Raw genomic sequence first — 16321 nt, forward strand, 5'->3', positions numbered from 1 at the left:
AAAGAAAACAAGTATTGGCAAGATGTGGAGGAACTGTAACCCTATGCACTGCTGGTAAGGCATGTAAAATGGTGCAGCTGTTGTGGAAAACAGTTTGGCAAGTCTTAACAATTTTTTTATTAGAAATACCATATACCACTTTTAAGTATATAGCCCAAAAAATTGAAAGCAGTGTTTTGAAGAGCTATATGCACACCCATGTTCATAACAGCATGATTCACAGTAGTCAAAAAGTGGAAACACCCCAAGTGTCCAGTGACAGATGAATAAACACAATGTGGTCCATCCATACAACAGAATATTAGTTAGCTTTAAGAAAGAAGGAAATTCCAACACCTGCTACCACATGGGTGAACTCTGAAGACATTAGATATGTAAATAAAGCAGTCACAAAAGGACAACTACTGTTTGGTGCCACTTACAGGAGGCCGCTAGAGGAGTCCAAATTCCTAAAGACAGAAAGTCTTCAGGTGGATCCTGGGGCTAGTGGGAGGGGAAACGGGGAATTGCTGTTTCATGGGGGGAATGCCAGTCTGGCAAGAGGAAAAATGTTCTGGAGGTGAATGGTGGGGATGGGTATACAACAATGGGAATGTGCTTGATGCCACGGCTCTGTGCACTTAGAAATGATTACAATGGTGAATTTTATGTTGTGTATATTTTACCACATGTTTAAAAAGATAAATAAGAAGATAACAGCTTCCTTGCCCATGAAGGGGAATCATGCTGGGATGCTGGGGTACATGCTCCTTACTATGCTCCCCTCTCCCCTCATGTAATCTGCTTGACAATGGACCTTTATGTCTCCTCACCTTCCCAGTAATTTCCCACTCCCGGCTGGTACTTCCCAGGATCACCTCCCCGACAAATGACTTGCTCTCAGGTCCTTTTCTTAGGGTATGCTTCTGGGAGGGGGGGAACCCAACCCAAGACATGGGGTGAAAATAAAAGTATCTCCTGCCATGACTTAGATACAGGCTCTGGGAAAGAAAGGGCAGAGTCTACCATCCACCAGCTGTGCAACCTTGAGCCAGCTACTTCCCTTGAGGGCTGTTGTTCAAGTGAGGATACTCTCCAGACCTTCTTTGCAGGAATGTCAGGACTGAATGGGATGCGTGTAGAATTTGCTTATCATGGAGGCTGGTGCAAAGCAAGAGCTACATAAGTGGTGGTGATGATGGAGAAGGGGGAGAGAAGTTCTTGGGAGCTGCAAGAAAAAGGCAGAAGGCGGCAGAGATTTATGTTGTCTCCCTTGAAAAGGGCCCCTTCCCTCCCCTCGAGGCAGGTTGCTGATCCCAATTTCCTTTCTCTGGCATTTGGTAATGAGTAAACTCACCTCCAGAATTCTTGGCATCTGATCCTGACAGAGCCAGCAGGACACTGAGACCTGGCACAGAGAGAGGGGGACAGTTCAGCTTGGCTGAAGCCCACAGGGGTTAGGGGTTTCGTCTCCAACTGCCCGGGCATACGTGTGCTAACTTCACTGCAGGTCCTTCCAGGCAGGCTACAAACACCAGTCACAGGGGACATCATATACTACTGAAGCATACCAGGGCCATCTGGTTGCAGCTGTAAGAGGGTCTGCACCCAATTTCAATGTTGGGGGGGTCAGGGAGGGGTGTTCCCCACACCAACAATCAGTGCTCTGACACCAGCTGGGTGTCCTACAATTCAACCGATTCCAACACCATCTACCCAGAGACTATCAGATCCCACAGGTTAAGGGCTTGCTCCCACAAGCCTACCCCCCCCCCCTTTAGAAGCCATGGAAAGCCTAGTTTATCACCACCTCCTTGAGATGCATTAATTTGCTAGAGCAACTCAGGACTCCAGAGAAACATTTCTGTTACTAGATTGCTGGTTTATTAGGAAAAGGTATCACTTGGGAACACCTGAGGGAGGTGAGGTATGGGGCAAAGTACAGGGGTAGGGCGCAGAACCTCCATACCGTCTCTGGGTGGCCACTCTCCCCAGACCTCCAGCTTCACCAGCCCCAGCAGCCCAGCCTCTCCCGGCTTCAGGAGGCCACCTCACACAGCCAGGGTTGATTAGATCTTTGGCCCTTGGCCAGGGATTCACTCCCCAGCTCCTCTCCCCTCTTGTGAAATCAGGGGGTGGGGCTGAAAGGTCCAACCTTCAAATCACATGATTGGCTCCTCCCCCAGCCCCTCCCCTAGCGCCCCGCCCACCCCATGAGTTTCCCAAATCACCTCATTACCATAACAGAAGACACATTTATCACTCTGCCCTTGGGGGAAATGGGGAAATGCCAAGGATTATAAGAGCTCTGTGCCCCCTGGGTGGCTCAGTGGGTTAAATGACTGCCTTTGGCTCAGGTCATAGTTCCCGGGGTCCTGGGATGGGGTCCTGGGATGGGGTCCTGCATCGGGCTCCCTGCTCAGTGGGGAGTCTGCTTCTCCTTCTGCCCCTCACCCTGCTCATGCTCTCTCTCTCTAATAAATAAAATCTTAAAAAAAAAAAAAAAAAAAGAGCTCTGTGCCTGAAATGGGGACAAAGCCCAAATATGTATTTCTTATTATAAATCACAATATCACAAGTTGTATGTCCCGATTTCTGAAAAACCTGTGGCTCAGAATCTAGTACCAAAAGGCCAAGTGCCAACCTCCTTTCCATATGCAGTGGTCCCTCTGGACCTGTCCAGACCTCTACCCTACACTGTCTGATGGCGACAAAGTGCAAGCCACATAGGTCCTTTTAAAATTCCTAGTAGCCACATTTTTTAAAGGCAAAGAAAAACAGGTGAAATTAATTTCATTATATTTAACCTAATAGAGCCAAGATGGGATCATTTCAACCAGCATTCAATATATGACAAATTATTCATAAAGTATTTTACGATCCTTTCTCTGTGTAAGATAGTCTTTGAAACCAAGTATGCATTTAGCATGTGCAGCTGATCTCCACTCGGGCTGGCCTAGTTTCCAGTGCTCAGGACCCACATGCGACTGGTGACTATGGTCCTGCACAGCACAGGTCTGACCACTAATAACTCATGTTTTCTCTGGAGTAAGAGGGAATCTGAATATCACAGACCCTAAGAATCCCCAGAGTCCAAGACTGTGGCAAAATCGGAATGGATGAGCATGTTTGGGGCATGGTCCCTTTTGAGGATGATCTCAAAATGTCTCCCACATTTTTAGATGAAGCTTTATATTAAAGTTGGGGATGAAATCAGAAATGCAGAAAACTTTCCCACATATTTCCTAATATCACTTCCTCAAAGTACATAGGTGGCAAATAACTAGGCACTTGAAAAATGGATTTTCCTGCATCTCTTTCACTGCAAGCAGGTTGTACTGGGATCCTTTGCTAAAATCTAAGGTATCTAGGGGCGCCTAGGTGGCTCAGTCAGTTGAGCTTTGGGCTCTTGGTTTCTGCTCAGATCATGATTCCCTGGTTGTGAGATGCAGCCCCACTAGGGGTTCCCCACTCAGCATGGAGTAGGCTTCAGATTCTCTCTCCCTCTCCCTCCCCCTCTGCCCCTACCCACCCCCTATGACTCACGCATGCTCTCTCTCTCTCTCAAATAAATAAAATCTTAAAAAAAAAATCTGGAGGCATCTACTTTCATAGCTAACACCAGCCCCCAAATGGCTTAAGTATGACAAGGAAAATCAAGGTAATTTGGATTTGTATCACAAATGGAAGGGGAATCACATGGAAGGAGAAGGAGTAAGAAATCTGCGTATGGCCCGTTTGGATTATCACAGAACAGGACAAGTCCCCTGGACAAGATAAGGTCAACACCTGCTCTTCCTACATCTTCTATAATATTTACTATCCTCTGTATTATGGGTACTGACAAAAACATCACCTTTAAGGATTCATGATATTGCACTGAATCATATGACATGGCCATTTCTGTAAGTCAGAAAAATGCTCAAACATCAGTACTTTCCCTGTGAATGCTTTCTTCACAAAAAGAAATATTTGATTCCTATGGGGCAAGGGTCAGCAAACCATCACCTTCAGGCCAAATCCAGACCAGTGCTTGTTTTTATATGGCCCGTGAGCTAAGAATGGTTTTCACAGTTCTTACATGGCTAAAAACAAGAAGAAGATTTCATGGCACGTGAAAATAATATGAAATTCAAATTTCTATGGCTATAAATCAGGTTTTATTGGAACACAGAGATGCCCATCAGTCCGAGGAACGCCTGGGATTGCTGTTACATGGTAGTGCAGAGTTGGTGAGTTCAGAGAGAGACCAAATGCCCATAGAACTGAGAACAGTAATTATCTGGCCCTTTATAGAAAAAGTTTGCCTTTCCCTGACATAGAGCATTGGACATCACATGGTTGCTAATAAGATCTCCTTAACAAACCTACCTTAAACTGTGTTTGAGTCCTCCTGTGGTGTTTTAGAATTACCTGGAAGAGCCAAAATCCCAGAGCAGAAGGGTGGGTAGATCCAGGTCATTGTAATGTACTAAGCCACAGCACTCCAAACATGGACCCTCTTGGTGGTGGTTGATCAGTGTAGCAGGCCCTTGAAGTGTCCCCTTTAGTCTTCCCCAGAGGGGATTCCTATGCATGCAAATAACTATCTTTCTGTAAGAGGGCATTTTCTGCAGCCTGTGGAGGGCAAGCCCCAAATATTTGGGAATTATGCTGGAGTGGCTATCTAGCAGCAAGGGATGAGGACCGAGGGTAAATAGCTCAGCCTCCTTGCACTGCTAAGGCACATAAGGTATTCTCTCTTGGAGGTGCCCCAACAGGATTGAGTGCCACTTACCCACAGGGTAACTCCCCATTAACACACCCCCATCTGTGCTTGTCTCTTCCTGATCTGGCATTCTCCACTCCCTCCCTTGTGCCTCCTGGGATCCTTTCCCAAATAAACTACTTACATCCAAGTCTGTCTCAGTTCTGCTTGGGGAGAGCAACTAAGAGACTCAGTGTGAGAGTTTCTAATAGGACAGGTGCACACAATCATTTCTGCACAAAGTGCCAAACTGGGTGGAGCAACCCAAACTAGGATGCAGGGGTCATGGGCAGAAGAGAGAATTCTTTGTTGTACTCACCTGAGAGCAGGGGCAGGCACCTGCTTCCCATAGCACTGAGATACCAGGAGCACCAATCTGAGAAGCGCTCTCAAGCAGGATGTGGCAAGGATGTCTGGAATGAAGAAGCCCCATGAAAGTCAATTTCGAATGGTCACAGACTTCAGAGGCCAGGTGGCCAATGCTTCTCAAAACCCTTTAATTTCTGCCCATCTTTTGACCCAACAATCCCACTTTCTGGGAAATTATCTCAAGGAAAAGATGATCGAAGGAGAGTAGATTATAGGAAACAAGCTTACAACCCAACAAATGTGGAACAAATATCCTGCTGGAATTTAAACTCCCAGTCTGTTGCAACCAGCAAGGTTTGGACTGTAAGAAATTCCACAGGACAAACTATCCAATTTCTTCACCCTCCTCAAAAAATTTAAGGGGTGAAAAACATAGGGGAGACCTAGATTTAAAAAGACTTAGAAATACATCAACCAACTGCAGTGTCTTACTGGATCCCAAATCAAACATAATTTTTTTAAATGTTTGAAGCCTGGCAATGTGACAACATTAAAGAATGGTTGTTCATTCTCGTGAATATGATAATTCAACCTCCAGTTCCTTGTCTGTCAACTCCGACGGTTGCTCCAGAGGAGGCTGTAGGTATGATAAAGTGGCCATATACAGAGTCCTGATATTTTGGAGTTACACACTAAAATTTTGCAGGCAAATCATATGATATGTAGAAATTATGTCAAAATAATTGGAGTGAGGGAATGGTTTGGGGAGTAAGTGGGAATAAATTTGATACAAGTTTGGCAGGTGTTGATCATTGCTAAAACCGGGTGAAGGGTCTATGGGGTTCCCGATGCCATTGTCATTGCATTTGTGTATGTTTGAGAAGTCCCGTAATAAAAAAGGGGGGATTATCTTAAAGATATGTTGTTCATTAAGTAGATAGATAGATACCAAGGGGCAGAAGTATGTATGCTAGCATTTGTGTAAGATGGGGAGATAATAAGGAAGACTTCAGCACACTATACACAATTAGAAATGTGCATACATATATTTATAATATATTTATACAACAGGGAAACTGCAAAATGTGAGCTATTCTCTATACAGTTATGTGTGTGTGTACTTACACCTACATAAGGTCATACATAACTAACATATACACACATACAAATGTGTGTGCACAAACATACAAATGCATATTATGATTTTGCATTTGCATAAAATATTCCTGGAAACTGCCCAAGAAACTCCTAATACCTGTTGCCTTTGAAAACTGAGCCACTGGGAAGCAGGAGCAAGGAGACTTCATATTTCACCTTTTGATGCCATTTGAATTTTGAAGTAAGTGAAGGTATTTCATATTCAAAACCTAAGTCCCTTCTTGGAGAAACAATGGAAGTGCTGCACATCACCAAAAATGAGACTTTCAAAGACTTTAAGTTGTTAGTGTTTGCTCTGTGAATATCATTTTGAAATGTAAAAAGCACCATTCTCAGGTAATGCCATGAGCAATTAAGATTTAGGACAAAACCTCCAGTGCACATTAGCAAAGACTATATGCCCTGCAAATCTGTTAAACCATCAAATGTGCCAGTGAAGACAAAGGCACCAATGGGGAAGATATAGCTAAAGAATTTGAAGAAAATATTTTCATAAAATGTAAGTGGGAGCATTTAAAGATAAGATGCTTTCTTACATAAAATGTAAGAAAGGGAGCATTCAAAGATGTGTAACACAAATAATTAGATATTATAAATAAAAATCATGCTGTAGGAGGCTACTAACATAACATGGAAGGTGGTTGTAATCCAGCATTAGGATAAAGGCAGGTAATAGAGCAAAATATGTGATCTCACATTTAAAGGGGATTCTATAAATGTTAATAGAAGAGTGGCATTCTGAGTGATTTAAATTTCTTTTTATTTAACTAGCTCTACATTTTATACATTACTATAGCAATAAGAAAATAATAACAATAATGAAGTATTTTCACAGAAGAGGAAACAAAATGGCTGAAAAATGGATTCTCTTGGTAGGTCCTTCCCTTCTCCATGCTCCTGCTTTGATATGTAGATTCTGCTTTGATTTCTGAGTTTGGAATCTCTAGGGGTCTGCTTGTGGGGCAATTCTCTCAACACTTCACCCACAGTTAGCTGTTGGCGATAGGCAGTGAGATGAGAACATAACTCAGTGCCCAGGAAAACCCGAGTTTGGATTGCAAATCGGCAGCTACTATTTCAATCACTCTGAGGTGGTGACTTTGTCTCTGGGGCTGTTTTCTCATCTGCAAAATGGTGCTAAGAAAGAGCATATACTTCCCAGTAATGTTGTGTTGATGCAGTGAAGATGACCTCCCATAGCATGTGGGCACCTGCCTGGCATGTGACAAGTGCTGAATAAAGTTAACTGTTATGGGGACAGGATATGATGATGATGGTGGTGGTGGACATGATGGTGATGGTGAAGGTGGAAATGATGGCAATGATGGTGATGACAGTAATGGTGAAAATAATATAAATGGTAGTAGTGACAGTGCAGGGAGTGGTTTTGATGATGACAGTGATAGTGGTGATGATGGTGGAAGTGATGATAACATCATGATGTTGATGATGGTAGTGCTTATGGTGATGGTGGTGGTGGAGGTGGTGGTGATGGCAGTGGTGGTGATGGTGGTTCTACTGATGGTGGAGATGGTGGTTATGGTGGTGGTGATGGTGGTTCTACTGATGGTGGAGATGGTGGTTATGGTGGTGGTGATGGTGGTTCTACTGATGGTGGAGATGGTGGTTATGGTGGTGGTGATGGTGGTTCTACTGATGGTGGAGATGGTGATGGTGGTTCTACTGATGGTGGAGATGGTGGTTATGGTGGTGGTGATGGTGGAGATAGTAGTTACAGTGATGACAGTCGTGGCCATGGAGGTCTCCCATTCCTCTTTCCTGACTCCAGTTATAACCATGACTTTGTGTGTTAAGGACTGACTGATCCATTATCAAGTGGTGATGAGAATTAACAGGGTCCTGTGAAGCTCCCCCCAAAACAAAGTAGTGGCCTGAGAAATCCCATCCCAGAAAAATCTCTTACTCCCGATGGCCTGAACAGGCTAGTCACACATTACGTATTGGTATCTAGCACATAAATCAAATTTTGCTACAGATACTTCTCTTAGCCTTCTATTCTCACTTCCTAAAAACATTCATGGACCTTCTGTGGTGGGCCAAGTCCCTTACTAAGTGCTTTTTTTTTTTTTTTTTTTTCTAAGTGCTTTGACACTATTGTTTCATTGAAAGCTCACAATCACCTTATTAATGTAGATCGAATAATATCTTCCCACTTTTCAAATGATGAAATTGAGACTCAAAGAAATTCTATCATTTCCTCCAGGTGATGCTGCTAGGAAAAGGCAAAGCTAAGATTTGGAAAAGTCAGGCTGGATTCAAAGCCTGAGTATAACCACTGGACCAAGATCCTAAGCCCCAATGCCTCTTAGGTGCAAAACTGTAATAAGAATAAGCAAGGCCATTTTGGGGAAGCAAGGAGGACTGTGGAGAACTGAAAACCCTGGGCTCTGTCTAGAGATACTCAATTCAACTTTTTCCCCAAATGCAGAACCATTGGGCCACCAGCTTGCAATCTCTGCAGTGGACAATACTGCCTAATTGCAAATCAAAATCTGTACGTGGGCCTCTTCGAGGACTTATACTTGGTCACTTCCTGGATGCACTCCCCCTCTCAGCATACATTTCCCTGTTTTGATTCTTGGTTCTCTTCTCTTCCAAAAACCTATTATAGAATATACTGCAAAGAAATTGTGCCCAGGGGCACCTGGCTGGTTCAGTAGGTAGAATATGTGACTCTTGATCTCAGGGTAATGAGTTAAAGCCCCATGCTGGGTATAGAGATTACTTTAAAGGAATTTTTTAAAAAAGAAATTGTGTCTAGATGAGGATTATTCAGAGGCCTCTTTGGAAACTGGTTTAACTAAAGTGAGTATTTTACATGAAAGAGGGGATAATGTTTTTCAGAAGCGCCGAGACCTCTAGCAATGCTGATTTGGTCTTTTAGCTTTTTAAAATTACTTTTTTGAGGTATGATTGGCATGTAAAAAGCTGTACATGTTCAATGTGTACAACTTGATGAGTTTGGACATGAGTACACACCCATGAAACCATCACCACCATCAAGATCATAAAGATATCCATCACCTCCCAAAGTTTCCTCCTGCTCCCCTGTGGTTAGTTGTGTCTGTGTGCAGTAAGAACATTTAACGTGAGATCTACCCTTTCAGCAAATTTTAAGTATACAATTACAGTATTATTAGCTATGGGTGCCATGTTGTCTAGTACATCTCTGGAACTTATTTATCTTGTGTAACCAAAGCTTTGTACCCTTTGACCATCATTTCCCATTTCCCCTAACCCTTGGCAACCACCATTCTACCCTCTGCTTCTGTGAATTTGAGTACTGTAGCTCCACATGTAAGTGAGAACATACAATATTTGTCTTTCTGTGTCTGGCTTTCTTTACATATCTAGCAAGGCTGACTTGGAGAGATTTTTGACTGTGACACACTGTAAGAAATACATCAGACAGAGAGAGAGAGAACTCAACCAAGTTTCACAAATCAATATGCTGCATTTGATATTTTATGATTATACTCCCTTTAATTTATTTTAAAATGCTGGTTATTACCCAGCAAGTTGGTTTCATGATCCTGCTCCCCGCCAGTGGGTCACAGCAGCTGGAAAAACACTGACTGACCTTTACAGTAAGTCACTTTGGCCATGAATAAAATATACAATCCTTTGACAGCGAGCCTTGCATTTAACTGTGCTGATGGGTTTATCATGGAGGTGATGCATGTGGTGTGTGACAATGCTTGTCAATTCACCATGCAACCTCTGTAAACCTATTCCTCTTTCTAGGTCTTGTTTTCTTCATTTTTAATAGCAAATTGGTTCTATGCTACATTTGCTTCAGACTCTGTTTCTTGAAACTTTATTACAGACATACCTCAGAGATATTGCAGGGTTGGTTCCCTCAATATAGCGAGTCAAATAAATGTTTTGGTTTCCCAGTGCATATAAGAAAATATGTTTACATTATACTGTAATCTATTAAGTATGCAATAGCATTAGGTCTAAATAAAATGTACATCCTGTAATGAAAAGTTGCTTAGTTACTGAAAAATGCTAACCATAATCTGAGCTTTCAGAGAGTCATATCACTGATCACAAATCACCAAATATAATAATAATGAAAAGTTTGAAATATCACAAGAATAACCAAAATGTGGCACAGAGACACGAAGTGAGCAAATGCTGTCAGACAAATAGTGCCAGTAGATTTAATTGATATAAACCTTCAATTTGTAAAAAAAATTAAAAAAAGAAAGAAAACGAAATGCAGTATCTGTGAAGTGCAATAAAGCAAAGTACAATAAAACGAGGTATGCCTGTACTTTAATTCACCTTAAGCTTCTTAATACACAATGCATCATCTCTGTCAAGAATGCCAAAGCATTTCAGTATGTTCTGCATCACATAATACACATATTGCCCAAGCAGAAGCTAGAAAATGTTGCCCATATAGCAGTTTTCAAAAACAAAGCAACGGGACATATAAAAGTTCCCCTTGAACAATTTTACAGTACCAGACATTTTTCTAGACCCAAGATCACACATGAAACATTTTCTATTTTCTCTTGAAATACACTAATCAGTTCTTACCCACAAGATGAAAAGTTCTTGCTTCTTACCCAGTCCAGTAGCTTCTCAAAGCTAATGAAGAAGGAAGTACATCACTTCTTATCTTGAGCTCCACTTTCTCAAGGAGTCTAGTGGTGCACTAGAAGGCTGAGGGTGTTGGTTGGGCAGTTTGCAAAATGCAGAGTCCCTTAGTTCTCTTTTCATTTGGGCAACTTAAATAGTGCATTACATTAGGGTGGATCATATTAAAGTGCCTCAGAGAGTGAATTTGAAAATGCTGACGGTGTTCAGTACAGAAAATCACCTAATGGAGAGTGGCACCAACTTCTATCTACATCAAGAAAATGGATCCAACATTGGGCAGCCTCCTTTAGTTGGTGAACTTCTTAGAAAGAGAGTTGAAGGCCAGACTGTGGAAGAGTGTATCCCACCGTGCCAGTGTTTCTATGTATCACGCACTTCCCTATTAAGGTATCACTTTTCAGTTTACCATCTTGGGAAAACAACATATCCATATTCTTGGACTTTGAGATAGGGTCACCCAGCATAATTACATTCATCTACTTGGCTGATGAAATTCTTTATTGGTCCCATTAGCACGGTGTCCTGAAATTTTCTTCTTGTTCATATTAGAAGAATTTTTGTAAGAGCCAGCACAAATATGGCAAACACCCCTTCTCACAAAACCCTAGTTTAACAAGTCCAAATACACACCTAGTAATTTACTCCTTATCTTGGTTTTGTTGCATTTATGAGGCATAGCTTTATTATCCCTGACATAAATATTTTCGTTTTTTGGTGTCTCTTTTATTTTATAAATTAATTAGGGTCAATGCAATAAAATATTCAATCACTTAGATATGGTGTGCAGGCAGTTAGCCGCTCCACATAAGACTCAAAATATTTGTTCTAGGTGATACTCAAAATGTTGCTTTTGAATGACAAGTGAAAGAGGGTGTAGGCCTATCACTGTCAGCTGAGAAGTGAAAAGTGTTTGAATGTTAAACTGAAATTCCTGAATCCAAGAGAAATCCCTGAAATTTTGAGCATTTCATGTGCTCACAGCCTAATTCTGCAAGTGACAGGATATTTGCACAAACAGATGTAAGAATTCCCCTATCTTGGGGTGTAGTCCTCCTATGCTGACTCTAGACTTGACTGTGTGGCTGGCTTTGGCCACTGGAACAACAGCTAACAGGATGGAAACAGAGATTTGAAAAGTGCTTGCATATCGGGGCTTGCCCTCTTTTGCTGCACTTTAAACCCCAAGATCATCATGTGAATGAGCCCAAGCTGGTCTACTGTAGGATGAGAGGCAATGTGGAAGAGAGCCAAGGCTCACTCATCAACAATCCACCACTCTGGTTGCCAGCCTTCCAGATGAGGAGTGAGACTATGCTAGATCATCTGGCAACCAGCTAACCACCAACTGACCACAAATGCATAAACGAGCTCATCAGAAACCAGCCAGGCTAGACTAGACCAGAAGGAATGTCTAACCAACCCACAAAATCATGAACAAAATAATATAGTTGTTATTTTAAGCAAATGAAATTTGGGAATGGTTTGTTATACAGCTAAGGCTAACTGATACACATCACAAAGTGGACTGAAAGATGATTTTTACACACATGTTGTCAGGCATGGAACCATGTGATTTCCCCTTCTAACCACAATTGATGGGACCATGGGTTGGTCCATTCAGCACCAACAATCTATGATGGCCCAAGCAGAGAAATCTACCTTAGAGTACTTCTCCATATTGGATGCTGACTGGCCAATCGATTCAGCTTATTTCTTTCTCTCTTGGAGAGTCTGAATGCAAAACCCCAGAGAGGGACACAGATAGACAGTAGAGTGGTCCATGAAACAATGAACAAGCTGAGAAATAACAAAAGCAGAAGCCGTCAGAAGGAAGAATCTGTTGATGATCTTTTTCTTTAATCCCTACTTGTTTATCTCACCTCTCCTTGATGGAGCAGTAGACCATCACCATAACAGAATCCCAGTCAGTTAGGGTTAGGGGTAGGGTTCCACAATCCAAGGGAGCAAATGCCCAATTTAAGGAACAGTTCCATAGGGTCTGGCTGCTTCTCAAACTTTAACAAGCTTGTAACAATTCATTTTGGGTGATTGTGAAAGAATCTGTTTTCCATCCTTCTCCACCCTGCTCTGTGCACAGGAGGTTGTCCTGTATGGACTGCATTATCAGGCTTCTCTTGTGCTCTGTCTTCCAACCTTTTTTGACCAACAGTAGCTGTAGAAGGAAGGAATAAAGCTGGAGGAGAGAGAGATGGGGATATTCATTTTCCAAGCTCCTCCTTCCCTGCAGGGACTGCACATTTGGGCAGTGGTTAGATTCTTCTGTCACAGGCAAGGCATTTTCCAGGTTCCTATACCTGTTCCATCCCCTTGCCCCTTTAAGACAAGGACTGATAAGAGTTACCCCCTGTTGCTACTCCCTCCCTCCCCTCTCCCCATCCTTTCTTGGTTTCCCTTAGCTCTGCTGTGATATTGTGATTTATAATAAGAAATATATATTTGGCATTCATCCTGCTCTGGCACAGAGCTCCTAAAACCCTTGGAATTTCCTGAGCAATAAGAACAATGGGAGCATCTTTTGTTATAATATTTGGTCTCTTGTGACATTGAAGGACAGTATCACAAGACACTGAAATGGGTAACAAGCCCCTTTTCACCACAACTGGGTTTATGTTAAAGAGGTAACTTTTGGAAAGCACCTAAGGATGGGGGTTGGTTGCCAGGGGAAACCAACCACAAATGGAGGGTTGGAACTTTCTGTCCCACCCCTGACTTCCTGGGAGGGAGGAGGGGTTGAGATTGCATTCAATCACCAATGGACAATGATTTGATCAAACATGCCTGTGTAAAACCCAAAAGTATGGTGTACAGGGAGCGTCCAGGTTGGTGACATGTGGAGATTTGGGGAGGGTGGTGCACCTGCAGAGGGCGGAGAAGCCCCGAGCCCCTCCCCCACACTTTGCCCTGTGCATCCCTTCCATCTGGCTGCTCCTGAGTCATATCCTTTCATAACAAACCAGTAATCTAGTAAGTAAAATGTTTCTCTGTGTTCTGTGAGCCTCGCAAATTAATCAAACTCCAAGGGGAGATGGGGACCACCTGGGTTTTTCAGGCTTCAGAGGTGGGGTGAGGGCAGTCTTGTGGGACTGAGCCATTTCACCTAAGGAATCTGACACTATGCTAGTTCCAGGTAGATAGTATCACCATGGAGTTGAATTGTAGAGCACCCAGCTGGTGTTGGAGTCTCACTTGGTGGTGAGAAAAAAACCTCACTCACACACTAGAATTGGGTTCAGAGCCCCCTTTACCTCCCCACACCTGTATAAATAGTCTCTTTGTTAAACCCTCTTCATTTAATTCCTTTGGCTGAGCCACCTGTTCTCACCAAGCTGCCATCCAAAACACACCCTGGCACTTACACTGGTTCTACCCATTCTAACCAGAAGCCAAGCTTTTCTTCTTAACTGTCATGCAAGAGGAAACCACATTTCAAGAAAAGAAGGAAACATCATCCTTTACTGACGTGTGGACTTGAAACACAAAACACAAATGCCCCTTCCTCTTTTGCCTGTCATTTAACCACTGCTATTTTTTAAAACAAATTTTTAAATATTTTATTTGTTTATTTATTGGAGAGAGAGAGAGAGAGAGAGAGGGTGAGTGGGGGAAGGGCAGAGGGAGAAGAAGAGGATCTCCAGCAGACACCACACTGAGTGCAGAGTCCACGTGGGGCCCCATCTTGCAACCCTGAGATCATGACCTGAGCAGAAACCAAGAGTCCAATGTTCAAGTGACTGAACCACCCAGGTACCCCTACTTTTTAAAATTTTTTAGTTTTTTTTTTTTTTATAGTACGCTCTGTGCCCAACGTGGAACTCAAACTCACGACCCTGAGATTAAGAGTCACATGCTCTACCAACTGAGCAGCCAGGTGCCCCTTTTTCCTTGTCATTTAAAAACAGTTGTTTCTCTAGGGCACCTGGGTGGCTCAGTCGGTTGAGCATCTGACTCTTGATTTTGGCTCAGGTCATGATCTCAGGGTCCTGAGATGAGCCCTGCCACTGGATCCATGTGAGCACAGTCTCCTTGAGATTCTCTCTCTGCCTCTGCCCCTCCCCACCACCTTTGCAGCTTGAGTGCTCTCCCTCTCCCTCTAAAAAAAAAAAAAAAACACAAAACAAAAAACAGTTGTTTCTCAGCAAACTTCCCACACTTTGAAATGGTGGTACTCCATAAAAGCATTGGCTGGAAATGGAAAATATGGTGAAGGTGCTCTACCCTGCAGAAAAGGGACACAAGAACCAAGCAGAGCCCAGTGTTTATGCCCTATCAGAACGGCAGCCTAGACTTAACACTAAAACCAGTACTAGTCAGCACCTGGTTTCCTGGAAATCTATTGAACCATTCCCTTAGAATATATAGTTGACCCTTGAACAACCTGGGTTTGAACTACATGGGTCTACTTACACATGGATTTTTATATATAAATAAATACTGTCCAGTACTGTAAATGGATTTTCCTTATGATTATCTTAATGTTTTCTTTTCTCTAGCTTACTTAACTGTAGGAATGCAGTCTATAATGTATATAACATACAAAATATGTGATAATTGTTTATCAGTAAGGCTTCCAGTCAACAATAGGCTGTTAATAGTTAAGTTTTTGAGGAGTCAAAAGATATGCATAGATTTTCAACTGTGCAGAGTCAAGGAGCCTCCCCATGGAGGATGGAGTCTGATGCAGGGCTCCATCCCGTGACCCTGAGATCATGACCTGAGCCGAAATCAAGAGCCAGACGCTCAACCGACTGAGCCACCCAGGTGCCCGATCATTCTGACTGTTCTAAAAGCCTTTGAACTGTACACTTTTAAAATGGTTGAAATGGTGAATTTTATGTTATGTGACTTTAATCTTAATAAAACATAAAGAAATAAAGAAATCACTGGTCCCATTCAAGTTGAAACAGGGAACCGGGTTGACCTGTTTGGATTTTGGCAAACTTATATTCCTTACCCAGTGGATTTTGTTGGACCTTATTTTCCATAAAATCCAGACAACTTTGGCCTTTGGTTTTACCTTTATGGTGATCATGTAGTGATCACAATGTGTGGGGAGAGCAGGACGTGTTATAATTCATGCAAAAAATATAAATATTAATTCCTCAAATTTTATAACTGAAGCTTTCTAAATTTTCTTTTTATTTTATACAGAAATAAAATCACAGGATAAGCTGAGGAGGTTTCAGAATTATATGTAATGCTCTTGAGAAAATTTCAGCGTGGACAAGGAGTAAGAAATTATAATTGGTAAGACTTGGCAAGATGGGAGAAATACATCCAGAGCAGAGACCAGAGGCCATTTCAGCCACACCCACAAACTTCCGAGGAGGGATTTTCTGAGAAGTAGGGAAGAGGAAGAAACATAGTCTGAGATCCTGTGGTCAAAAAGCTAGATACGTAAATTGAGCAAGCCCACATTTGTAGCAAAGGCAGATGCAGCTTGAGGGTTTCAAGTCACACACGGTGGATAATTTTATC

At 42.4% G+C, this 16321-nt stretch overlaps 1 protein-coding gene across 4 annotated transcripts in view; it reads right to left on the bottom strand.

Moving 5' to 3' along the window:
• The window catches only part of LOC118518963 (putative adhesion G protein-coupled receptor E4P), a 56498-nt gene extending 43323 nt beyond the window's left edge, over nucleotides 1-13175 (bottom strand). For 2 of the 4 annotated variants that reach the window (XM_078056594.1, XM_078056566.1), the window contains exons 1-3: nucleotides 10763-13175; nucleotides 5046-5139; nucleotides 1337-1387 (exon numbers count right to left, since the gene is read on the bottom strand). In XM_078056594.1, the coding sequence (XP_077912720.1) occupies nucleotides 1337-1387; nucleotides 5046-5076 (82 nt within the window). In that variant the 5' untranslated portion in view covers nucleotides 5077-5139; nucleotides 10763-13175. The remainder of the gene's footprint in view (nucleotides 1-1336; nucleotides 1388-5045; nucleotides 5140-10762) is intronic. The other 2 variants (XM_078056573.1, XM_036066099.2) reach the window with 2 other exon arrangements.
• Between the last annotated feature and the right edge of the window lie 3146 nt (nucleotides 13176-16321).

Source organism: Halichoerus grypus, chromosome 1 (genome assembly GCF_964656455.1).
Source record: "Halichoerus grypus chromosome 1, mHalGry1.hap1.1, whole genome shotgun sequence".
NCBI classification, from domain to species: domain Eukaryota; kingdom Metazoa; phylum Chordata; class Mammalia; order Carnivora; family Phocidae; genus Halichoerus; species Halichoerus grypus.